Here is a 27,723-nt window from a genome sequence, read left to right as displayed (position 1 = left end):
AATTGATTTCTGCACAATATATGTGCAGCACCCAGTGAGAGACTGAAGACGATATAGTGAGTTTGAGAAGATTAGAAAATAGATCTGTATGTAAAGACAAAAATAAAAATGGCTAAAGGGTGGCACATACTGGGTTTCAGTGATAATAAATAGGGAACCTCTTTTTGGTAGCGCTATAAGAAATAATATAATTAAAGAAATCTTTTAGGGGAAATACTGTTATTTCCTGACTTTTAGAGAAATTGTTCCGTCAAAACCATTCAGAGTAGAAAGAAAACTGTAGACCAGGGCAAGAAAACGCTACTTAGAGACAAGGACAGGGAGATCTCAAGAGTGAGGACCATGGAGTAAAAGAAAATAAAGTCAACCTTTCTTTATCACTGGAGGGACACAGATGAGGAGACAGGCTTGTGCATGATGTAAATGAAAACCTATTGCCTTAGTTTGCTGATATTTTCTTAAAATATCTATGGCTGATTCACATGACACCAAAAACCCCACAAAAATCAGGAAAAAAATGTGAATAGGTGTTTAAGAATTTTAATCATCAAGTATACATGTGGTAAAGTATATAAACTACCAGATGATAGAACAAGCCTTTCAAAGAGAGGATAAAATGGAGAATATTTTGGTCTTACTAATTCATGGTTTTATCTAAAATTAAAAACTTGTTTAATATGCGTAACTTGTATTATATATACAATCAAAGTTAGAATGGAAGACTCAATAAATTATAATAAAAGGTAACTTCTCAAAAGGATATAAGATGTGTTGCATTTGATTTTTGCTGTTTACTTAAAAAGAGAAATATAAACATTGTGTGTATATTATGGTAGAAGAGACTGTGTATCTCATTTAAAAATCTGACTTATTAGTAAACATTAAAAGAGAAAAAGTATCACCTGTGGTTATCAAAAATACTAATTTATTGCAAATTTAAACATCTTCTCTGAGTTTGAAAGAGTGCAGTGTGCTTACAGGTGCCATTTGGTCACATCTCTAGCTCTCAATTATTACCTTGTTTTCTGGATCCTTTGTCCTCAGATCTTTGTCATCTGGCTTCATCTGGACTAGTGATCCCTGGAAGCCATGCCTCTTTTATGTGACTCTGAAACCACTGGTCATAGCTAATGATTCAGAGGTGGCCACCCAAACAAAATGAATCAACTAGTTTCTCCCTCTGGAACTGTAATATAGAGGCAACTAATAAGTCTTTCTGTGTAGCTGGAACTAGGCTGTAAATAAATTCAGGGGATATGCTGTGGCCACATACAACTATGTGGAGAGGCAGCAGAGTGTCTTTTGAGCAAGACAGGCAGAGAAAGGTGTGTGTGTTTGTGTGCACGCATTTATGTGAGAGAAAGAGTGAGAAAATGAGATTTGTGTTGGCTTGAGCATCACGTTTCAGGAATATTTACACAGCTTAGATAATATTCACAAGAGAGTCCCTAGGTGGATGGAGAGATTTTAAACCATACCATGTCAGGACTGAGAATATGTAACCACAACAAGGAGAATAGGGAATAGGACAGGACCTTGAAATGTCTGAAAATTTGAAAATGTCCTTGAGCAAAAGAGAATAAAACCTTTTATTCTTTAAGGTGGTGGGTTGGTAGAGATTCCCGGAAGGCAGTTTTGGACTCAGTGTACTAAAGTACTTTACGATAATGTTCTCTGAAAACTCAAAAAAAAAAAAAAAAAAAAAAAGTTGCTAGAATTGTGGCACGTTCTCCCTCTCTAATATCAGCAGATAGTCACTAGAAAGAAATAGCTTTCTGTAGAGTGATTAAGTTGAGAGTGTTTTTATAGCTATAATTTGGGATGAAAGAGGTGTGAAATGATGGCCCTTTGAAATTCCTTGTAACACAAAATGTTATGCTAAAATATTTCAATATTGGAGCTATCTATTACAGGTGTCACTTGAGCCATGAATTTTTTAGAATTAAAGTTTCAGTTTAGTACCAAATAGAGCCCTAGAGTAGCAGATATAGATTGAGTAAATCTCAGTGGTGTTGAGAAGTGGTGCAGAGGCAAGTCAGGAATCACCTCCCTAGGAGGATAACTTAGTAAGTCTGTGAAGCAGAAATCTATAGCTAGCTAAAGCACTAGAGCAGTGAGCATGTGACGACATAAGCTTAGAAGGAAGGCAGAAGAAATGAGATACAGAAGACAAAAAATCTACTTTACCTTTCTGCCTGATAGTGTTCTTTGGCAGGAAAATATTCAGAATTCTCTACCTTTTCCATATTTTACAATTTGTTTTTTGTTCTGTTCCCTAGATTGCCTCTAGATGTCAGAATCGGGGATTTTTTTTGGAAGAAACATATAGATAGATACCTACTCCCACACATACATTATCTATCTATCTATCTAAATATATATACTCATTGTTTTTAATAAAACATACTTTATTATTTAATTTTTGTTAAGTGTTTTACGACCATCTTTTAAAAATAAAAATAGGAATTTTAAATTAAAATATATTAAAAATTTTTATGTTGTCATTTTAATTATAACTTACTTTTCAGTAGGAAATATAATTTTATTGTGCTTCACTCAGTGCTTGTTGAAAATTTGAGTGTTTGGGATAGCATGTAGGTCCTTCCTTCCTTCCTTCCTTCCTTCCTTCCTTCCTTCCTTCCTTCCTTCCTTCCTTCCTTCCTTCCTTCTCAGTAGAGATAGTATAGTAACTCTTTATAGTTTGAGCATATAGACACTAAAACACAATTTCACTACCCCTCTATACATTAGTTATCTATCATAATATGATGTCATAGTTTGGTGTGGGGTTTATAAAAGTGTCTTGCACATTGTAAGCCTACAATATATGTAGGTTTATATTATATTATATTATATTATATTATATTATATTATATATTATATTATATTACAAACACTCTGTGGAAAATATCAGAAATAATAATGGAAGCCCAGATTTTATATGTCCATATATGGAACAAGTCTGATAAATGAAACCAGTTTGAGACAGTGATGGAAGCTGTCACTTAGAATCCACTTCAAGCACATTAAAAGCATCACCCAAGAAGCATAAATCATTTAAAAACCAAAGTGACTGTAATTATTCTATAACTTGTTCTCACTATATTTTGATTTATCAACCAAAGTCCAAAATGATTCCAAAAAACAGATAGACTTTCTTTCTAATTCTTGAAATTGGGACTGGTACATCAGTCTCAAGACTAATTAATCTGGCTGCCCCATTAAGTCCTGCTGGGTGAAAGAGCAGCTTGTGGTTGTACAGAATTTTGTGGTCAGAGAATGAACATAGGAGTATGGAGTTGTGTCAGTGGTTATTGCCATGACCTAATATTTGTTAAGTAATTATTTTACAGGCATTGTGTTAAGCACTTTGTTTACATTATGTCATCTTAATATGAGCACAAATCTATTAGTTAGTTCTACCATTGTGCCCTTTTTTTGGATGAAGAAATTGAGTATGAGATGGTGTGTCACTTGCCCAAATATCCAGAGCTAGTCTTTTGGTGCTAGATTGGAAGTTTTAAATTAGTTTAGGTACTGGTAAGACTCAAACAGGTTTCTATTTTTTTGTACACTAGCCTTTATCTAATATCTGATCTGTTTGAGGTGATAGCTTGAGTTAAAAAAAAAAAAATCAAGGCACAGAAAGATAATATAATGTGTTATAAATAAATAAATATAAATAATATGATGAGTTATAAATCAATAAATCCTAAATCCTTAAGAGAAATGCAAATTAAGGGAAAGATCACTCCTTTTAAAAAGGGATACAGGATCCTTATGTACTATTGAGCTTGAGACACAATGAGTATATATGCATATGCATGCATTTTTTAATTACTTTCATTAAATGAGAGAGGCCTTAAGTTAGAAAAAGTTTCTTTTCCCTGTTTTTACAAAAGGTCTCAGGCCTTACAAAGGATGTATAAAGCACAATACTTTAGAATTAATTAATTAAGAGCATCAGAAGGGAACAGTAATTTTATCCTATCAGCAAGTCTATGGTGACTTTTTCTAACCAGCATGTTCACATCCCAGTATGGTGTTCGTGGAATTATCTTTTCAACTTGAATTATATATCGCTTTACTTTAACACATCATGTAGCTCACAGATGATTCAAACAGTGGGATATTTATAAAGCATAATAGTAAGGTAATTTTAAAAAATTCCACTTGCTTTTAGTATTTGCATGGAAGAAAAAGACTTTTATTACCAGAATCTTTAGACACATCCTGTATGCTTAACTGTGACTTCATGGAATTCTAGTTGTCTGTGTCCTAAATGTATACAGCAAAGCCTCCTTTTATAATGTACACAGAAAATAATGGAGCTGTATTATTTTCTCTCTTATGCTCTGTTTTCTACTAAACTAGAGAAGAAATGAAATCTCTTCAGGAGGCCCTGCAAAATCAACTTAAAGAGACATCGGAGAAAGCAGAAAAACACCAGGCTACTGTAAGTGTGTTTCTACTTTGTGCCCTTTGCTTTAGGGCTGGGAGATTGTTACTTTCTTTTTCCAAAATCACTATGGAACAAACACACCTATAAAAATAAAAGTGAAAAGACAATAAAAGAAGCATCAGTCAATGTCATCAGAATAGTACTTGGTCAGCATTCATTTCTGGAAAAGGTTAATGTTTTATTTCATTATTAGGGGATCATCTCATTCCCAGCCTCCTTTTAAGAATGAGAAACTGAAGGACAGAATGGGGTAAAGGTTCTGGTGTCAGGGCCTCATCAATGGCTCTCAGATCGTGGGTTGTCACTGACTGGGAAGTAAATTAAGCTAAGTGATGGTTAAGTCGCACCCCACATCCACTGAATAAGGAATGCACTCCAAAATTGATGAATCAAACTCCTCTCATGACAGCGAGAACTGTGAGAAATAAACTGTGAAACAAACTTTCTCACCCGAAATGATGTTCCCTTGACCCACCGTTTCAGCTCTTACTATGAATATTTACTATAGGCAGGAGGGATGGTGTTCCTGAGAGCCGTGTTGAAAACTAGGTTTCTACTGTATTCCCCAAAGCCACCTTATGCATCCTGTATAGGGATTGGACCTTATATCTTGTTTTCAGGATCTGAGTCTGTTTTAAAATATAGTGTGTTAATTGAACGTATGAGGTATGGTAAAGTCAACAGATCAGGAAAAGACTACCACTGAAAACATAGCTTCTTTCTCACAGTTCTAGCTGTAGACCACAGAGGGGCCACACGAGAAGGTACCCAGGCTGTTCATGAGGCAGAGAGAGAGGAGGAAACTGTGGGTAAGAGGTTTATTGTGGTTTCTGGGGCAATGAACAAGTGAGGCAGGATAAGTGGGGTTGGGATGGATAAGTGGGCTTGGGATTGGCCAGTTTGAGTGATTTTTGGCTGACTCTGGGGCATAGCAGCTGTCCTGACTTATGACCTATCCCTAAAATGATTAAGGCAAATCCACAGTGGCCTGGGATAATAAAAGGGGAGAAATTACTAGTGTTGTTTTTTGATTGGTTGTTGTATTTGAAAAGTGTGTCTCTGGGAGGAGGACTTCCTTCTGACACGGTGGAGCAGCAATGGGAGACTCCCAGAGCTAAGGCAGGGTGGCTCAAGCATATGATTGGATTGTTCTGAACAAGGCTGATCCAGCACATCCTTGAAGAACAAATGTTAAAGCATCAAGTTTACAGACGCTAAAACCGTGGTGAAGCCTGAATCTCCATTTAGGTCAATTACCTGGAATCCTAGGCTCTCTAAACACAGTCAGCCTGCCTTTCTTTTACAAAACTTCCTTTAACAACCTTGATTGAAATGTGGAGTTTTGCTTCTGAAACTCAGGCCAGTCTGTCATCTGCAACACCGGATTTCAGGAACAGCCTTTCTAATAATGATTGCTGACTTTTCAAAGTACAGAACTGTTTCATGTTAAGGATTCACTGTTATCTGTTCTGTTCACCTGTTAGGACGGGCATGTTGGTTCATTGTTATGCCATGGCAACTCTCACTGCTCACCTGAAATGCGGTCTAAAGTCTGGCTCACTGGATACCAAATGTTACATAAAAGAATAGATGTATTTTTATCATCAGCTTGTTGATTCCTCCCCCCAACACCTGACCTAGCTTACTGAATGGTCCTAATTGCAATCACATATCTGCCGTGACTAATCATATTTAATCTGGGTTTCTTCATAGCCTAATGACAAACAATGGTAGAGAAGAATAGAAGTGCTCACACAGACTATTTTCTCTGGTTCTCATAATAAAACTACATTTTTTTTTTCTTTACTGAAAAATAGTAGCTCAGATAAGGTGTTTCTAGCTTGCATTTGCATAGCTATAAGGCAGAAGATCTAAGGCATGAACTCATAATTATTTCAGTAGATTATGCAAACTGTCTGAGATCCAAAAAGAAGAGAGTTACAACTTTTGAAAGAGCACAAACCAAAGTTAGAATATCTAAGTATGAAAAATGTCATGGGCAAATAATGTAGACTGGGTCACCTTTGCCTTCATCTCATCACGCTGGCAGTGCGTTCCTTATGGCTGAACATTGAATCTTGAGGGAAGGTTTCTGTTTTCCCCCAAAAGTCTTCACTAAACCAGAAATTTCCTAAGGAAACTCATAACTTAGTATGTGCTTCAGAGTAGGAGTGTTTGCGGTTTACATTTCCAGTAGGCCATTTACTAGTTCTGTAAATTTACTAGCTCATTACCAGACTTGATCAAGCTTTTGAACTTGTGCGAGTTTCCTCATTATCACATTTAAGGGGTTATTCACATTAAATTAATGCACATAATCTCTCTAAAATTATATCTGGCATGTAGTAGATAATAGACATTAAACTAAAGTCATTCCCTTTCCTTCTGCGCTTCCCATTTTAATTTCATCTTCATCGCTTAGCTGAGTGAATATAAGCGAGTCATTTGATTTCTCTGAGGCTTTTTCATTTTAAAAAGTATGCCAGTGGTACTTACATGGCAGGTAATTTGGTGATTATATGAGATGATGCATACACTATTGAGCAGAAGACATAATCAATTGTGAGCAGCCTCTAAATTGTATGATATCATCATCATCATTATTAGTATTTTTTCTTTCTAACCATTTAAAATCTTTGTTATATGATAATATCATAGTAAGAATTATCAGAGATTACATAAGAATGCATACCTAGTAAAAGGAATATTAAATAAATCTATTCCATTGTTCATAATTTAAGATATTCTATTTCCTCACTCTGTTTACATTACTATTCAAAATAGTTTTGTTTTGCAATGTCTGGATACTGCCACATGGATTTTCAATGGCTGTTCTTAAAAGCTGACATTGAAATGTTTGAGAGTGACCTCAGGTTCCCAGAGACTTACAAATGATGTCTTTATGGGAATCAGACATATTACCTGTGTATCAGTGATCAGGGGCAACACAGTGATATTTTTCTATTATTAACTACTAGATGGTGAGGTTTCTCACCAATGGCTTGCATTTTCTTAATTGCAGACTATTTCTTTTTTATTCACTGTTCTTGTTAATTACTTTTTATTTTTTCCATAGGTCATTAGGGTACAGATGGTATTTGGTTACATAAGCAAATTCTTTAGTGGTGATTTGTGAGATTTTGGTGCACCCATCACCCGAGAAGTATACACTGCACCCTATTTGTAGTCTTTTATACCTTGCCCCCGACTCACCCTTTCCCCCAAGTCCCCAAAGTCCATTGTATCATTCTTATGCCTTTGCGTCCTCATAGCTTAGCTCCCACATACCAGTGAGAACATACAATGTTTGGTTTTCCATTCCTGAGTTACTTCACTTAGAATAATAGTCTGCAATCTCATCCAGGTCAATGGAAATGCTGTTAATTCATTCCTTTTTATGGATGAGTAGTATTCCATTATATACATATATATATATTCATATATATATATATGAATTAACTATATATATCTCTCTCTCACCATTTTTTTATCCACTTGTTGATTGATGGGCATTTGGGTTGGTTCCACAATTTTGCAATTGTGAATTTTGCACTATAAACATGAGTATACAAGTATCTTTTTCATATAATGACTTATTTTTCTCTGGGTACATACCCAGTAGTGGGATTGATGGATCAAATGATAATTCTACTTTTATTTATTTAAGGAATCACCACATTCTTTTCTACAGTGGCTGTACTAGGTTACATTCCCACCAACAGTGTAGAAGTGTTCCCTGATCACTGCATTTATGCCAACATGCCAACATCTACTGTTTATTGATTTTTTTTATTATGGCCATTCTTGCAGGAGTAAGGTGGTATCACATTTTGATTTTGATTTACATTTCCCTGACTATTAATGCTATTGAGTGTTTTTTCATATGTTTATTTGTAATTTGTATATCTTCTTTTGAGAATTGTCTATTCATGTTCTTAGCCCACTTTTTGATGGGATTTTTTTAAACTGATTTGTTTGAGTTTGTGGTACATTCTGGATATTAGTCCTTTGTCAGATGTATAGATTATGAAGATTTTCTTCCAATCTGTGAGTTGTCTGTTTACTCTGCCGACTGTTTCTTTTGCTGTGCAAAAGCTCTTTAGTCTAATTAAGTCCCAACTATTTATCTTTGTTTTTATTGCATTTGCTTTTGGGTTCTTTGTCATGAGAGCCTTGCCTAAGCCAATGTCAAGAAGGGTTTTTCCGATGTTATCCACTAGAATTTTTATAGTTTCAGGTCTTAGATTTAAGTCCTAATCTATCTTGAGTAGATTTTTTGTATAAGGTGAGAGATGAAGATGGTTTCATTATCCTATATGTGGCTAGCCAATTATTCCAGCACCATTTGTTGAAAAATGTGTCCTTTCCCCACTTTATATTTTTGTTTGCTTTGCCAAAGATCAGTCGGCTGTAAGTATTTGGGTTTATTTCTGGGTTCACTATTATGTTCCATTGGTCTATATGCCTATTTTTATACCAGTGCTATGCTATTTTGGTGACTATAGCCTTATAGTTTGCAATCAGATAGTGTGAAACCTCCAGATTTGTTCTCTTTGCTCAGTCTTGCTTTGGCTATGTAGGCTCTTTTTTGTTTCAATATAAATTTTAGAATTGTTTTTTCTAGTTCTTTGAAGAATGATGGTGGTATTTTGATGGGGATTGTGTTGAATTTGTAGATTGCTTTTGGCAGCATGGTCATTTTCACAGTATTGCTTCTACCCATTCATGAACATGAGATGTGTTTCTATTTGTGTCATCTGTGATTTCTTTCAACAGTGTTTTGTAGTTTTTCTTGTGGGGGTCTTTTGCCTCCTTGGTTAGGTGTATTCCTAAGTATGTTACCTTTTTGCAGCTATTGTAGAAGGGGTTGAATCCTTGATTTGATTCTTCACTTGGTCGCTGTTGGTGTATAGAAGAGCTACTAATTTGTGTACAGTAATCTTCTATCCAGAAACTTTACTGAATTATTTTATCAGTTCTAGGAGCTTTTCAGAGGAGTCTTCAGGGTTTTCGAGGTAAATGATAATATCATCAGCAAACAATGACAGTTTGACTTCCTCTTTACCAATTTGGATGCCATTTATTTCTTTCTCTTGTCTGATTGCTCTAGCTAGGACTTCCAGAACTATGTTGAAGAGGAGTGGTGAGAGTGGGCATCCTTTTCTTGTTCCCAGTTCTCAGAGGGAATGCTTTCAACTTTTCCCCATTTAGTATTATGTTAGCTGTGGGTTTGTCATAGATAGTTTTTATTACATTGAGGTATGTGCCTTGTATGCTAATTTTGCTGAGAGCTTTAATCATAAAGGGATGCTGGGTTTTGGCAAATGCTTGTTCTGCATCTGTTGAGATGATCATGTGATTTTTGTTTTTAATTCTGTTTATGTGGTGTATCCCATTTATTGACTTGTGTATGTTAAAACATCCCTGCATCCCTGATATAAAACCCACTTGATCATGGTAGATTATCTTTTTGAGATGTTGGGTTTGGTTATTTCACATTTTGTTAAGGAGGTTAGTGTCTATGTTCATGAAGGATATTGGTCTGTAGTTTTCTTTTTGGTTATGTTCTTACCTGGTTTTGGTGTTAGGGTAATGCTGAATTCATAGAATAAATTAGGGAGGGTTCCCTCTTTTTCTATCTTGTGGAATAGTGCCAAAAGAATTATTACCAATTCTTCTTTGAATGTCTGGTGGAATTCTGCTGTGAATCTATCTGGTCCTAGACTTTTTTTGCTAGTAATTTTTAAATTACCGTTTCAATCTCGCTGCTTGTTATTGGTCTGTTTGGGGTTTCTAGTTCTTTCTGATTTCAGTTAGGAGGGTTGTATTTTTCCAGGAATTTATCCATCTCTTCTAGGTTTTCTAGTTTATGTGCATAAAGGTGTTCATAGTAGACTTGAGTGATCTTTTGTATTTCAGTGGTGTCAGTTGTAATATCTCCTGTTTCATTTCTTGGTGAGGTTGTTTGGATTTTCTCTCTTCTTTTCTTGGTTAATATTGCTAATATTTTATCAATTTTATTTATCTTTTTGAAGAATCAGCTTTTTGTTTCATTTAACTTTTGTATTGGTTGCTTTTTGTTTCAGTTTCACTTAGTCCTGCTCTGATCTTGGTTATTTCCTTTCTTCTTCTGGGTTTGGGTTTGGTTTGTTTTTGTTTCTCTAGTTCCTTGAGGTGTGACCTTAGAGTGTCAGTTTGTGCTCTTTCAGCCATTCTGATGTAGGCATTTAGGGCTATGAACTTTCCTCATAGCACCACCTTTGCCATATCCCAGAGGTTTTGATAGGTTGTGTCATTATTGTCATTCAGTCTGAAGATTTTTTAAATTTCCATCTTGATTTCATTTTTGACCTAATGCTCCTTTGGGAGCAGGTTATTTAATTTCCATGTATTTGCATGGTTTTGAAGGTTTCTTATGGAGTTGATTTCCAGTTTTTTTGGTTTTTTTTTTCCATTGTAGTCTGAGAGAGTGTTTGATATAATTTCAAATTGTTTAAACTTATTGAGACTCGTTTTATGGCCTATCATATGGTCTATCTTAGAGAAAGTTACATGTGCTGTTGAATAGAATGTATATTCTGTGGTTGTTCAGTGAAACGTTCTGTATATATCTGTTAAGTCCATTTGTGTCAACGTATAGTTTAAATTCATTGTTTCTTTGTTGACGTTCTGTCTTGACTTTTCTAGTACTATCAGTGGAGTATTGAAGCCCCCACTATTATTATGTTGTTGTCTATCTCATTTGTTAGGTCTATCAGTAATTATTTTAAAAATTGGAGAACTCCAGTGTTAGGTGTATATATATTTAGAATTGTGATATTTTCTTGTTGGACAAGGCCTTCTACCATTATATAATATCCCACTTTGTCTCTATTAACTACTGTTGCTTTCAAGTTTGTTTTGTCTGATATAAGAATAGCTACCCCTGCTTGCTTTTGGTGTCTATTTGAATGAAATACCTCTTTCTACCACTTTACTTTAAGTTTATGTGAGTTCTTATGTGTTAGGTGAGTCTCCTGAAACCAGCAGATAGTTGGTTGACAAGTTTTTTGTTCTTGTTGTTTGTTTTGTTTTGTTTTGTTTTGAGATAGAGTCTTGCTCTGTCACTCAGGCTGGAGTGCAATGGCACAATCTTGACTCACTGCAACCTCCACCTCCTGAGTTCAAGCGATTTTCCTATCTCAGCCTCCTGAGTAGCTGAGATTACAGGCACATGTCACCACACCCGGCTAATTTTTGCATTTTTAATAGAGACGGGATTTCACCATGTTGGCCAGGATGGTCTTGAACTCCTGCCCTCAGGTGATCCGCCCGCCTTGACCTCCCAAAGTGCTGGGATTACAGGCATGAGCCACTGCGCCCGGCCAGTTCTTATCAATTCTGCAGTTCTGTATCTTTTAAGTGGAGCATTTAGACCCTTTACAATCGATGTTCATACTGAGATGCGAGGTACCATTTCATTCATTGTGCTATTATGTACTCGGTGTTTTTTGTTTTATGTTTTTGGTTTTTAATTTGTATTTTTGTTTTATAGGTCCTCTGTGATTTATACTTTAAAGAGATTCTGTTTTGATCATTTTCAGGATCTGTTTCAAGATTTAACATTCCTTTTAATAGTTCTTATAGTGATGGCTTGGTAGTGGCGAATTCACTCAGCATTTGTTTGTCCAAAAAAGACTGTATCTTTCCTTCATACTTGATGCTTAGTTTTACTGGATACAAAATTCTTAGCTGATAATTGTTTTGTTTGAGGAGGCTGAAGATAGGGCCCAATCCTTCTAGCTTGTAGGTTTCTGCTGAGAAACCTACTGTTAAAATAATAGGTTTTCCTTTATAGGATTCCTGGTGCTTTTGTCTCACAAAAGCGAAGTTAAGATTCTTTGTTTCATCTTAACTTTAGATAACCTGATTACAATGTGTGTAGTCAATGATCTTTTTGTGATGAATTTCCCACGTGTTCTTTGTGTTTCTTGTATTTGGATGTCTAGGTCTTTAGCAAGGCTGGGGAAGTTTTCTTCAATTTATTCCCCCAAATATGTTTTCCAAACTTTTAGATTTATCTTCTTTCATAGGAACACTGATTATTCTTAGGTTTGGTTGTTAACATAATCCGTGACTTCTTGGAGGCTTGGTTCATATTTTCTTATTCTTTTTTTCTTTGACTTTGTTGGATTGAGTTAATTGAAAGACCTTTTCTTCAAACTCTGGATTTCTTTCCTCTATGTGTTCAATTCTATTATGAGACTTTCCAGAACATTTGCATTTCTATAAGTGTGTCCAATGTTTCCTGAAGTTTTGATTGTTTTTTCTTTATGCTATCTATTTCCTTGAATATTTCTCCCTTCACTTCTTGTATCGCTTTTTGAATTTCCTCGCATTGGGCTCTGCCTTTCTGTGGTGCCTTCCTGATTAGCTTAATAACTAACCGCCTGAATTCTTTTTCAGGTAAATCAGGGATGTCTTCTTGGATCCTGGTGAGCTAGTGTGATTTTTTGGGGGCGTTAAAGAGCTTTGCTTTGTCATATTACTAGTGTTGGTTTTCTGGTTCCTTCTCATTTGGTAGACTCTGTCAGAGGGAAGGTCTAGGGTTGAAAGTTATTGTTCAGATTCTTTTGTTCCATGGGGTATTCCCTTGATGTGGTACTCTTCTTGTTTTCCTATGGATGTGGCTTCCTATGAGCCTAGCTGCAGTTATTGTTATCTCTCTTCTGGGTCTAGCCATCCAGCAAGTCTACCCAGCTCCGGTCCGCTACTGGGGGTTGACTGCGCAGAGTCCTGTGATATAAGCCATCTATGGGTCTCCCAGCTGTGGATACCAGCACCTGTTCTGGTGGAGGGGGCAGTTGGGGGTGAAATGCACTCTGTGAGGGTTCTTAGCTCTGGTGGTTTCATGTTCCATTTTTGTACTGGTTAGCCTCCTGCCAGGACTTGGCGCTTTCCAGAGAGCATCAGCTGTGGTAGTGCCGAGAGGAACCAGCGGTGAGCAGGGCCCTAAAACTCCCAAGAGTATATGCCCTTTGTCTTCTGCTACCAGGCTACCAGGGTGGATAGGGAAGGACCCTCAGGTTGCTTCAGGGCTAGGCTTGTCTGAGCTCACATTCTCCTTGGGTGGGTCTTGTTGTGGCTGCTGTCGGATATGGGGATGTGGTTCCCAGGTCCCTGGAGTTGTGTACCTAGGAGGAATATGGCTGCCTCGGCTGAGTCATGCAGGTTTTTGGGGAAGTGGGAAAAAGCCGGTAGTCACAGGCCTTGCCCAGCTTCCACGCAATCTGTAGGGCTGGTCTCACTCCCACCATGTCCCCTCTAACAGCCCTAAGTCTATTTCCAGGTGGTAGGCGAGCAGGGTTTGAGAAATTACCCCAGGCTACCCACCTTCCAGTTTCGAAAAAAAAAAAAAAAAGGTTTGTTTCTTCCCCTGCCTGTGAAGTCTGCAAGCTGGATTTGCACCTTTCCCTGTGTTCTGGCCAGGAGGCTTCTCACCGGATTCTAATTATTACAGAGTTCAGCTGGAGACTTCCTACTTCCTGTGGTGTTTTCCGCTGACACCCCTCCTGAAGGTTCCCTGTGATGCCAGGCAGTAATGGCCTGCTTGGGAACCAAGTGAGCTCTCAGGGCCTTTCACACTGCTTCCTCTATCCCTGTATTTTACTCAGCAATCTAAATTGACTCAGCTCCAGGTAAGGTTGGAAACCTTTCCTGAAAACTGCTCCTTCAGTTTCCCCAGTCGGGGTGTGTGTTCAGTAGCCGAGGGTCTCCCTTTCCCACTTCAGCAGTTTGGGTACTCACAGTATTTGGGGTGTCTCCCAGGTTATGCAGGAGCACTTTGCTTCCTTCAGAGGGTATGTCTATTCTTGTTAACTTCCTTTTTTTTTTTTTTTTTCCGAGACAGAGTCTTGCTCTGTTGCCAGGCTGGAGTGCAGTGGCACCATCTCAGCTCCCTGCAACCTCCACCTCCCAGGTTCAAGCAATTCTCCTTCCTCAGCCTCCCTAGTAACCTGGGACTACTGGTGTGAGCCACCATGCCCAGCTAATTTTGTATTTTTAGAAGAGACGGGGTTTCACCATGTTGGCTAGGATGGTCGTGATCTCTTGACCTTGTGATCTGCACCCCTTGGCCTCCCAAAGTGCTGGGATTATAGGCATGAGCCACCGCACCCGGCCAACTTCTAAAAACAATTTAAAAATAGCCTGTCAGTATATATTTATATATGTAGGTATCTATCAATATACTCACATACACACACATAAGGGAATATTTGTGTATGTTTTTAGGTGAGGAAAATGAGAGAGGAAAAGAATAATAATATATCAGGAGTCTTCTTTTCCCATTATACTTTTTAGAAAATTAAAACATTTTAAAAATTACATATAATTTGTAACCCTTCAATTAGAAATGGAAATCTTGATATAAATAGTTGATATGAAGTAATACCAGAGGGCACATCTCACTCCTTTCCTGAAGTGAACAAATGTACATAGCCATACCCCCTTTGGATGATGTAGTTAGAAAATGTATGTATTACTATAGAAACAGCTTACAGTAGAGTCCAAAACTTCCAACTGACCAGCTTCAAAGGTAATTAGACCTGGGCTGGCACAAGGTGTAAATCCGAAGAGACCACTTTGGTGGTCTTTGGTCTTTGCCGTAAGAAGATAAAAAAGGAGATGAGAGAATGAAGAAGGAAGAGCAGAAGCGAACACATTTAAACAGCTTTAAAGTCAAAAGCCTTGTTTTCCCACTAGGAGTCTCTTCTTGTTATGTGGTTATAGGCCCCTGTGATGGCTAATATTAGGTGTCAACTTGATTGGATTGAAGGATACGTAGATAGCTGGTTTAAGTATTGTTTCTGGGTGTGTCTGTGAGGGTGTTGCCAGAGGAGGCTGCCATTTTAGTCAGTGGACTAGGGGAGAAAGACCTACCCTCAGTGTAGGCAGCACCATCCAATGAGCTGTCAGCATAGCTGGACCAAAGCAGGCAAAGGAAGGTAGGATAAGCTGGCTTACAGATATCTACATATATAAATATGGACTGATAAGTGATTTCAAAATTATTTTTAGAAGTTAACAGGAATAGACAGACTCTTGAGCCTTCTAGCTTTCATCTCCTCCTAGGCTGGATTCTTCCTCCCTTTTCTCCTGCCCTTGGACATCAGACTCCAGGTTCTTTGGCGTTTGGACTCTTGGACTTATACCAGTGGTTCGCCGGGGGCTCTCAGGCCATCAGCCGCAGACTGAAGGCTGCACTGTCTGCTTCCCAGCTTTTGAGGCTTTTGGACTCTGACTGAGCCGCTACTGCTTCTGTCTTCCCCAGCTTGCAGATGGCCTATCATGGGAATTCGCCTTGTGATCCTGTAAGCCAATTCTCCCTAGTAAACTCCCTTTCGTATGCACATGTATCCTGTTCTGTCCCTCTGGAGAACCCTAATACAGCCTCTTAAAATAATTATCTACTTGGAATCTTCTAGACCCAGAGACTGTAAAAATTTTATCTGACTTGTCAGAATACTCTGAGTGTTATTCAGAACCTGGGAAAGTGAACATCAGAACTAGAAAATAGATTGTTATCCCTTTCTTACCCAGATGAATGCCCACTCTTCTACTTAATACTGGGTCATTTAATGAGACTTTTCTTAAAGACTTCACAGAGATCTCTTGGGTCTCCTTCTTGACTTCCAGAGACTAGGATCTTCCTAGGAGGACCTTTGTGTATGGTGGCCAAGATTGTCATGATTGCTTGACCTTGTGATCCGCCCCCTTGGCCTTCCAAAGTGCTGGGATTATAGGCATGTGCCACTGCACCCAGCCAACTTCTAAAAATAATTAAAAAATCACTTATCAGTATATATTTATATATGTAGGTATCTATAAATATACACACATACATACACATAAGGAAATATTTGTGTATGTGACACAGACATCCCCATGAATACTACATCATTTGCGTTATAATTGCCTCTTTATATCTTCCAGTAGGGGAAAGAGAGAAGAATGAACTAAATTTTTAAAATTTGTTGTAGAAGCAAAATCTTTTGACCATAGTGTATCTTCATATTATAAAACACAGCTGATATTAAACAAATTTTTTTAAAAATAGAATTATCATTATAATTACTCAAATATTCTGCCAGTTGACAACTTATAATAACATATTCACAAACCAATTTGAAGACAAAATATCAAATAGGCTCACTTTGGAGTCATTCCTCAAAAAGGCTATTTAAATAAAATGTACTTTCAGTTGTTTGACAATATTTTATTATGAGTAGAAGTTAAAAATATCCCTCAACTTTCTCTTCTCTTTACTTAAGTCTTGCATATCTGCTAGAACCATGTATTGTAGAAATGTATTTTAATCACATCTAGTACAATATACACATACTTATATACGTATATTAATGTTTCTATATACTGTCAACTGAGAAAAAGGTAAGTGACATATAGTGTTCTTGTGAATGATATGCATTCATAATTTCTACTCTAATCTACTTTTAAATGATATTCTTGACTTCCTACACTTTTATGATCAAAATGTATGGAAAGTGACCATGTTTGATGCTATGATTCTACAGAAACTTATAGCTTATCATCCATTCCATGAATACTTATTTACCCTCACTAAGAACTAGAAATTCTGGAATAAAGCATTTTCTTTTTTGACTCATCATCATCAGAATCATTTATTAAATGCATATTTGTAGAATTACTACCAAGATGACAAACTGATGCCATTGCTAACTCATTCCTCCAAAATCAACTCCAAAAAATGATAGCAGTTAAAGGAAGATATGAACTAAAGTATTAAAAAGGAAGCATGTGAAAAACCCAACAAATAAAATAATGAGTGATTCCTGGGAAGAAAGATGACTCACAGAAATGAATATATATATATATATATATCTTGGGAAGAGGCCGTTGTTATTAGCCGAGTCAGATGGCTGCAGTACAAGGCATGCAAGACTAGGCTGAAGGTCATCTATAGATTCTGCTCTCCTTTTCTGCACTCTTCCTTGAGAGTATTACTGTCTGTCTCTTCCCCTTAGAAATCAATAGCAACAGCTCAGGCCTCTACTGTCATCATGGTAACATCAGCACAGTGCAAAAGCCCTGCTAGAGTTAGAAGTAATGGGAGTGAGGAAGGGAGGAGTCATATTCCCCACCCAATCTCCCTCAGATCCCCTAAGATCATTTTGTGCTTTCAAGGTTCTCTGTCCTGGGTTTTTTTCTTTTTCTCCCCAGAGAGCAGCCATCACTGACCCTTTTCCTGCAGCCATTACCATAAAGAGCAATTAAAAATTCAAAGAAAAAAATGAGATAAGGGCCAAAATAACAAGATATTTGAGGTATAGAGCTACTAAAAAGAAAGACTACACATTGGACTACACACACATTCTGAAGCAGAATTACTGGAGTAGATAAACTAACAATTTAGTTAAACATGTTAAATATACCCAAGCAGTTAACATATACATTAATAACACGTAGAAAAACAAAACAAAAAATCATATAAAAGAGCTACTTGAAAATATTAACTGTAGACAATACCTAGTACCTGATAGGTCAAATAAAGAATATACTAAATGGTGTAAGTATAGGAAATAAAATAGTAATAATGACAAATTTATAGAAAGCATCAGGGAACAACAAAAAAATGAGATAGAAAATATAAAATATGCATTAAAAGCTATGGAGAATTAAAGTAACATTGCCAAGTATGTGAGTCACAAAATAAAAGCACACATATAAATACATAGGAATTTTATCGTGCCATTGTGAAATTTTAAAATATCAAAAAAAAGATACAATTACAAAATTTTCCAAAGGAAAGAATAGATCACCCACAAAAGGGCAATAATCAGATAGATATCAGACTTCTTAGGAGTGTTAATGAGTTTAAGAAGACAATAAGGCAATGTTTTAGTACACTGCTTCTAAATTGTTCTATACATATATACTGGCATTCAAACGTTAAAGCCTATAAGGTATTGGAAGTGTTGCCAGAGAAAGCTCCATTTTGAAAATCCTTTTGGAGGAAATACTGTACCCGAAAAGCAGAATAAACAGCAGACTGCAAGTGATGTGGGGATTGATAGTGAACAAATACCTTGGCAAATTTAGTTTTTCCTTTAGGAAACAGAACCAAAGGGGGGAAAATACGATTGGGGTGAGGCAGTGCAACAAGCGGACATATAGTAAATAAGCAAGGCTATTATACATTTTCTATATTTTAACTTAGAAACAATTATGATGAGAACAAAATTAGAGTGTATAATATTGAAACTCACATGCAGAAAACCTTGATTTACTCAATTAAAAAATAAGATGGAAAAAATTAATTTATACAATAGAAAGGAACAAAAGGCAAAAAAGTCAAGATGGCTAAAGTTCCAATGTATTAGAAATCAAAAATAAATTAAAATGGGTTAAATTTAATAATTTAATTCTTTAAATGGGACAGAATATCTAAAATCAAAAGAATAGGAATATATTCAAATGTTCTAAGCTTAAAAATTAAAAATATTGCCTATGTAACGTACGCAAGATGGGAAAATATATGCAAAAGAATAAGGAAGAAAGAATTGTCAACCACATTAATGTCTGCCACACAGAATTTAAGAAACAGATACAGTAAGAGAAGACATTATATACATAATAAAATAAAGTAAAAGCGTCATAAATAAGTATGTACCTAACAGTGTAGCTCCAGTATTCATCAATCAATAAGCAATAGAACATTAACTTAAGCAGATAAACAGAATATCTTAAAAATACAATTGATAATTTTATTTTCTGTTACATCTAGCAGTTTGTTATAAAAGAGTTAATGAAGGATACCAAGGAAGAGATGACTAAGGCTAGGAATAGTGGAAGGGGCAAGAAGCTTCCATGCACTCCCCAGACATGCCACCCTCCAGGAATCTTCAATGTTCATCCATGTAGGAACCCAGTCCTAGGTTTTTATGGAAGCTTCATGACTTCAGCATTATGCCCCCCAGGGTATAGGGCAAGCTTCTCTTTAGAATGAGAGTTTTATGACCCGCAAACAGCAAGACAGGGAAAGATTAGAGTCCCATTTAATACAGGTTATTAAAATTGCTTGAGGGGCAGATGTACACGCCTTCTGTTTTACAGTACTAGGTCGGTGAATTTCCCAATCAGATACAATGCTCATTCCCATAATACAATCGGATAAAAGTGATCAAACTGCTTCACATGAAGTGTGTTCCAATATATCAAGTTTTATAATCCTATCCATTTTTACATTTTTAAGTTCTCATCCCAGGAACTTCTCTTCTCCTGCAGACCATTTTACCGTCTCTTGTGCAAAAGACTTTGGGCCCTCAGCTAGGGATTAAGCAAAGGGAACCTGGCCCTGCTGTCAATCTTTATCTTCATTAATAGCTATAGCCATTACCCCAGACAATGCCAGGGATGGGTTTCTCTTTGTAATCTTTTAAAATATTCTGACTTTTTAAATTTATTCAGACTGGGGGAAAGAGAGCAAACTGGTTTGGGGCCCTCTAATGTTGGTGGACCAGCCGAGTCTCCCTTTGGTCTACTCAGCCTTTTATCATGCTGTATTTAGACTTTTGTTTTAACCTCATTAATTATCATTTTATTCATTCAGTATTTTAATAATCATCTAAAGATTTCCACCTTGCTGAGATGAATCCCATGACTCTCTCTTCTTTTTCTTTGTAGTTTCACCTCATCAGTGGTTTTTTTGTTTGTTTATTTTAATTTTTTTTGTAGAGATGAGGTCTCACTATGTTACCCAGACTGATCTTGAAATTCCGGCCTCAAGCAACCCTTCTATCTTGGCCGGCCAAAGTACTAGGATTACAGGTGTGAGCCATCATGCTCTGCCAATGTTTTCTTTGTTCATCTTATTTGTTAATTATTTAAAAAATTTCAACTTTATGAGATGAGTTATTTTACTCTCCCCACTACCCTTCACTGTTCTCTGGTTAATTTACCTGATGTTTTATTATCATCTGTAGTGACCTATGAGGAGAAGCTGAGACAACAAATTTGATAAGGCTTCTCTGACTGTCTCTGTTTTGTATCAACAGCATTATAGGAGGTGTTCATGAAAATGGGGCTCCCTTAACCACAGCACTTGCCGTGACCTGAGTAACAAGCATATATAGCCAGTGACTATCCCTGTCATCATAAAAGCAATCCCATATGGCTTGCATATGAAGCATATCAACTGCTTTATATGGGGTGCTCCACTTGACACTTATAGGTGGAGTCAGACAGTCCCCTTCAGAATTTTACAGTGGCTTTTATATACCCCATTAGACTGGACATTTCTTCAGGAACAAATTCCTATGTATCTAGATGATATATACACATCTGCAATATTCAATAGTGAGCTGTAGATCCTGGATCAATGCAAACGTGTTCTTCTACTCTGCATCATTTAAAACGAAAGACACTGGCTGGGCGCGATGGTGTGCGATGGCTCACACCTGTAATCCCAGCACTTTGAGGGGGCGAGGTGGGTGGATCGCCTGTGGTCAGGAGTTCAACACCGGCCCGACCAACATGGTGAAATCCTGTCCTGCTAAAAATACAAAATTTAGCTGGGCATGGTGGTGGGAGCCTGTAATCCCAGCTACTAGGGAGGCTGAGGCAGAAGAATCACTTGAAGCTGGGAGGCAGAGATTGCAGTGAGCCAAGATCACCCCACTGCACTCTAGCATGGGCAACAAGAGCAAAACTCTGTCTCAAAAGAAAACAAACCAACAAACAAACAGAAAAAGAAAAAACAAAGACACTACTCTCAAATTAGTTACTTTCACTATCCATTTTAGTAAAGGTTCCTCAGAGAGCTGATGATACCAATGTACAAAGTGAACCATTCCTTCATATTATACTAAGTTTCAATAGTTACTTGTTTTTGTCCTTCTCCCACATTGACCGCCTTCTTGGTGACCAAAAGTCTCAGAAGTGCTTTCTGTTTTCCTGACATAATTTTCCCCTTTGTGGGTAGCTTTGAGGCTAGTGGTCTGAGCTCAAACAGACTCGTATCTGAGCTTGGTTTAGCCTAAAGGCTTCAGCACTCTTTTTAAATTTTATTTTAGCTATTATAGATAACAATAACTAAGGGTTTGAACATGGTGCTTTTCTCTTATTAGTTTCATAAACCAAAAATGAAATTCTAAGCCCCCCAGTAGATTGAACGGACTCCCCTCTCAGCCAACAGGATTCCAAAGAAACCTGAAAAACTAGTTCAGGAAGAGGGTGACACACATGCCTCATTATACTCTCTTTCTTTTGGATTTTAATCACAACTGACTAACATTAACATTAAAACTGAGATCTTAAGACTGAAAAAACAGATTCTTTGTAGCAATTAAGAAACAAAATTCCAGCTTGACTCTAGTGTAACATTGCATGGCATATAAAGAAGGAAATCAAATTATTTCGCATCAAAATTTGTTTTCTTACCATACTTCGAAATGGCTCTTTTTATCTGTAAAGAATCTTTATTAATATAACTCAATCTTTCCCCTTCCAAGCCTTCCAATCCTGAGGAGATTGACTGCGGCCCTGGCATATTTTAAGGCCTGATAAGAGACCTTTGCCATCTATTCTCTGTAGAGTCAGCATCTGTGGAGGCTTCATCTATATAGTAAAAACCTTGGCTTTCACCATCCCCCTTATTTTAACACCAAGCATTTCTTTTTGCTGGCTTCAATCATAGACAAAGCTTAATTGTTTTACCAGTTAGCAATTTTTAATTGTTTTACCAATTGCCAATCAGCAAAATTTTAAATTCACCTGTGACCAGAAAGCCACATCTTCTCCCACCTTTGAGATATCTTACATTTTCAGACCGAACCAATGTGTATCTCACATGTATTGATTGATTCCATATGTCTTCCTAAAATGTGTAAAAGCAAGCTGTAACCCAACCACCTCAGGCACATGCTCTTAGGATCTCCTGAGACTGTGTCAAGAACCATTGTCCTCACAGTTGTCTCCAAATAAATCTTTTCAAATATTTTACGAACTTTGGCTTTTGTCATCAACAGTTTGCATTTCCCTATGCATCCGTATCTAAATTCCACTGGTAGCTTTTACCTTGAGTAACCAAATGCAGCATAACTGCAATTATATACCATGGGGGACCATGTGGCCACCCAGGAATCAAAGGTTCTTCACCCCCTGCTCTTTTATTCTTTCTCTTCCCGAACTGTATGGTTCCCTGAGCCTAAGCAGTGCTAGCAGATCTCATTCCCCTGACACCAATTGTTTTGGGAAATATTGTCAAACTGTGTTTTTCTTCTGCTCCCATACCACAACAATGAACACAGACCAAATGTGTGGGGATTTGTTCCACTAAGAAGTAGCAGAGACCAGCTGAGTCTCTTTCAATTTAATTCTGACACTACCTAGCTGGAGATAGTGTCAGATCCCACAGGTTGAAGGCTCAGTCACTAAGATTGCCTCTGCTGCTGAGACACCAGTCTCAAGTTGGGGCCTATAGAGCTTCTGACCCACCGGCTTCAAGTTGAGGTTCCATAACCACCTCTTTGGTTTTGATGAGTTTTCTGGAGTGGTTTGCAGAACTTGAGGAAACATCTACATTTACTAGTTTATTATAGAAGTAATGAAAAAGTATACAAAGAGATGGGTAAGGCAAGGTATAGAGGAAGGGGCATGGGGCTTCCATGCCATCCCTGGGTATGCGACCCTCCAGGAACATCTGCATGCTCAGCTCAGGAGGGCCTAAGAACAAGTGTTTGTGTGTATATCATGAAGCTCTATAATTGACAGTTTTAAACTATTAGTATATAGTGAGAAATCTCCAACAAACTGCCTATATTTTTTACCACACCCAGAAGATTTACAGAAATGATATACAAATAAAATATGTATTGAAACATAAATGAAGTTCTATAAATTCAAAAATATTAATAGCATGTTATTAAACTCTATTTTAATAAAAGTAAAAATAATTTTTATAAGCAGTCAAATAATTTATTGTTTAAAAATATGTTCTAATAACCATTGGATTAATGAGAAATGATCAAACACTGTCATACTTGGCACTTAATAATAATGAAAATCATACATGTTAAAGTAATATTTAGTGGGTAATTATTAGCTTTGAATGCATTTTCAGGTAAATGAAAGATAGATGATATTAATTCAAGAAGTTGGTTAAAAAGCAAAAAGTCGATCTCAATGTACTAAGGAAAGAAAATTATAAAGACCAGACAACAAACAATAAACTACGAAAGAAACAAAAATCTCCTAAATCCTTAGTTCTTTGAAAAGATTATGCAAAGAGAAAAGATTATGATAAAAATTGAATAAAAATAAAAGACTCAAGTGTTAAAACGTAAAATAAAAAAGAGAAAAAGGCCATATTCACAATTTAAAGTATTATCAGCAACTGTCCACTAATTAATTTTAAATTCTTAACAGAAGTCCTAAGTTAGATTAATATGAAATTCCAAAATTTCTGCAATAAGAAATACAATACTTGAACAGACGAATGCATTTGGAATTTTATTATACTAAAAGACATCTATTTCCCCAAATTCCAAAGAAGGATTTTAATGATGTTTATCTAATTTTCAATGACCAATTAATTCCTAATAAATGCAAGTATTTTCTGGAAAATAAATAACTCTCATCTCATTATGTGAGCATATGCATTTATTATTGAAAATCAATTCATAACAATATGACTAAATAAACTTATAGGCATATTTCATTAATGAATGTAGATGTAAAAATTCTGAATAAACAAATCTAAGAGTATATTAACAAAATATGCGGCATGATCAATGAATGCAAACATGTCTTATCTCTTCAGGAAAATGTGTTCTATGTTTTGAATTGAAAGAGTGATACGTTCTAACTCAGAAACTATAAAGAGATGACAGAATCTTTAACTAATGTGGGAATGATGTGTGTGTGTGTGTATATGCATATGTGTGTGTACATGTGTTTGTGTGTATATCATGAATATTTTATTTTATAATGTGCATCTGGTTGACGTTGGAATGTAGGGAAAGATTAATATCACTAGGGTCAACACTTACAAATTTTGGTAAACATTCAAATAAAATCCTTTGTAATTTTTCTCCCTATTTGAAGAGTATAGGTTAAATAAGGATTAAATTAACACATATTTATAGCCTTTTTATTGTATAAATCATCCACTAATTATTTTCACTGAAAAGAAGACTATGGTTGTAAGTGAAGTTTGGATAAATAAGGGAGATTAAGATCTCAAATTAGGGCAAATTTTGGATTTGATTAGAGAAATATTGCTGTGCTATTTTAGATTTAAAAGCAGATAATCTTATGTATTGTCTTTGACTAAATATCAAATTACTAAGGCTTTTTTCCATCAAAATAAGAGATTGTTTATTTATGCACATATGTTGCAAATACCCACAACATTTGGTAAGTCTATAGTAAAATGCTAAGAAACATTGATTTATTTATCATTTTTTCATTGATTCAAAAAGATGATCTTTCTCACTGAATTTTTAAAAATATGAAAAAAGATATATATCTGGAAAATTAAATTAAAAAACAGTATGTCTTTCTTGATCTAATTCTGTTTAAAAATACTCTTTATGGAAATACAAACATTTATGTTTACACCTAAGCAAATAATGAAATGGCAAATATTTCAAACCTGTGACCCTAATGGAAAACCCTAACAGGCAGCAATGAAGAATGAACTCTCAGGTGTGACCAGGCTAATTAAAGATTTTAATGATTATTGAATGCATTTCCCTACACTTGTTAATTTTTATGGCTTAACTTGTCCTGAGACATCATTAGTCTAATGCAAGAATTTTAGCTTCAAGCTTTGAATCTCATTAAAAATAAAGAGTTGCTATGTTCTTTCAATTGTATTCACAGTAAATAGAATGTATTTTCTGTTCCTGAGAATTATTTCGTAACTATCAGTAAGAATGCTTATTGTTTCAGGGGTATGAAAAATCTGTTGGAATTCTAAACCCATGACCTAAAATGCTAATACATTTTAAATGTTCAGAATATATTTTATGTCTTGAATATTGAAGTATTGCATTCTCAAGTTTTTCTGTCCTTGTGTAACATTTAATAATTGTAGTCTTGACATGGTAATGTATTTTCATTATACTTTAATTAAAGTTAATTGTTAAGTATGAACAACATGTGCAGTACCCATATATGGTGATTTGGGGAAAATAATGGTATCAGTGAAAGAACAGGTTATTAATATAAGTAATATGGCTTTAAGTAGTTCGTGACATAACTAAAGACAAATGTGTACAAAGCAAAATTTTCTGGGGCTAATAAAATGCTTGTGTAGAAAAGAATGTAAAAGCTGTTTTGTAGGGGATACACTGTTACTCTGCATAGGTGTTTAATTTTGAATGGGGTTAAGTTCTACTTGGTGTAAATCAAGAAGTATCTGAGACAGATCTCAATCAATATCAAAGCTTATTTCACCAAGGTTAAGGACATGCCCGTGACACAGCCTCAGGAGGGCCTGGGAACATGTGGCCATGGTGGTCGGGCTACAGCTTGGTTTTTTATGTTTTAGGGAGACATAAGACGTCAGTGAATACATGTAAGATGTACATTGGCTTGGTCCAGAAAGGTAGGACAACTTGAAGTGGTGGGGAGCCAGTAGGGTGGTGGGATGTCCAGCTTCCAGGTCATAGTTGATTTCAAAGATTTTCTGATTGGCAAATGGCAAAGATTTTCTGATTGGCAATTGGTTATCTAAGATTTAGAATCAATAGTAGGGAGTGTCTGGGTTAAGATAAGTAGTTGTGTTATGGAGACCGAGGTTTTTATTATGCAGATAAAGCCTCCAGGTTTCAGAGCAAATAGATTATCTTTAAGTCTCTGTTTTAATGTTAAATTCCCATAATGGCCTGAACTTGTGTTTCAGGTTAACTTTGGAATGTTGTTGGCTGAGTGGAGGAGTCCATTCAATTGATTAGGAGGACTTAGAATTTTACTTTTAGGTTCCAGTGGTGATAACTTGGTTTTTCTATCAACTTCAACTATCTACCTAATGGACAATGAGGACTAGTGTTTTGGGGTTACTGTCAGTAGGTTCAAAATTCAAGCTTACTTTGAAAGTTAATATGGCTAAAACACTGGACATGTTAATTCTCAAGTTTCTCTTTCTGTACTATGTGTTCTTTTGCCATAAACATTGTTTGGTTTGGGTTTTCAGTAACAACTGAGGAAATGGTAATGCCTGGAAGCTTTCACAGGCCTGAAAGCAAACAGTGTTAACAGGTGTTGTAAAACTTCTGATGGACTTTATGGAAAGTCAAGCCCAGGAGTCAGATGTGATGAGGCTGTTAGGTGGTACTGGAACTATTGCAGCTCTTGAAGATGTCAAAAAGAGGAATCCATGGATTTTCGTTCTGTAGTCCTCTAGGTAAATGACTCAGCTGGCTTCCCATTGACTTTTTCTATTTCTGTAACAACTGACTTCCTCTGCATGTTATTTATGCAACACTTAACACAGCCTTAATAGTACCTTATGACATCCTTAATCTATCTCAGCTGAGAACTAGCCAGTTTTCTCTGGAGGTTCCCAGTTCAAATCTCCCAAGGAAGATCCAACAGCCCAGATTTTATTTTAGAGTCAGAATTATTTAGTTATACTTATTCTTTACCCTGGACTTTCCATATCCTGTGTATTAATCTGTTCTTGCGTTGTTATAAAGAAATACCTGAGACTGGGTAATTTGTAGGGAAAAAGGGTTTAATTGGCTCACGGTTCCACAGGCTGTACAGGAAGCTTGGCTGGGGAGGCCTCAGGGCGCTTTTACTCATGGCAGAAGGCAAAGCTGGAGTAGGCATCTTCACATGGGCAGAACAGGAGGAAGAGAGAGAAGGGAGAGAGATGCTACATAATTTTAAACAATCATATCTCACAATAATTCTATTACAAAAACAGCACTAGGATGACGCTAAACCATTAGAAACCAGCCCCATGATCCAATCACCTGCCACCAGGACCTACCTCCAGCATTAAGGATTACAGTTCAGCATGAGATTAGGGTGGGAACACAGACCCAAGACATATCATCCAGTAACTGGGAAATGATGATAATGGGAAGAATCATTCAAAGGATGATTGCTAATGCCAGAGCTGTATCCAGGCTGTGGGCCACTCACCGTTAGGCTCTAGGCTGCAGACACCTATATACAGCTCTATGAGAGAAAAATCTACCTCATTTAAACCATTGTATTTAGGGATATGTCAG

The 27,723-nt window shown here is 36.5% G+C and overlaps 1 protein-coding gene across 3 annotated transcripts in view; it reads left to right on the top strand.

Annotated features, from left to right (window-relative positions):
* The window catches only part of LUZP2 (leucine zipper protein 2), a 604,128-nt gene that overhangs the window by 248,950 nt on the left and 327,455 nt on the right, over positions 1-27,723 (top strand). For all 3 annotated transcript variants that reach the window (XM_025356954.1, XM_025356953.1, XM_025356955.1), the window contains exon 4: positions 4,375-4,456. In XM_025356954.1, coding sequence (XP_025212739.1) covers positions 4,375-4,456 — 82 coding nt within the window. The remainder of the gene's footprint in view (positions 1-4,374; positions 4,457-27,723) is intronic.

This window comes from Theropithecus gelada, chromosome 14 (genome assembly GCF_003255815.1).
Source record: "Theropithecus gelada isolate Dixy chromosome 14, Tgel_1.0, whole genome shotgun sequence".
NCBI classification, from domain to species: domain Eukaryota; kingdom Metazoa; phylum Chordata; class Mammalia; order Primates; family Cercopithecidae; genus Theropithecus; species Theropithecus gelada.
The sequence above is the reverse complement of the archived record's forward strand: the minus strand, read 5'-3'. Positions and strand labels throughout refer to the sequence as shown.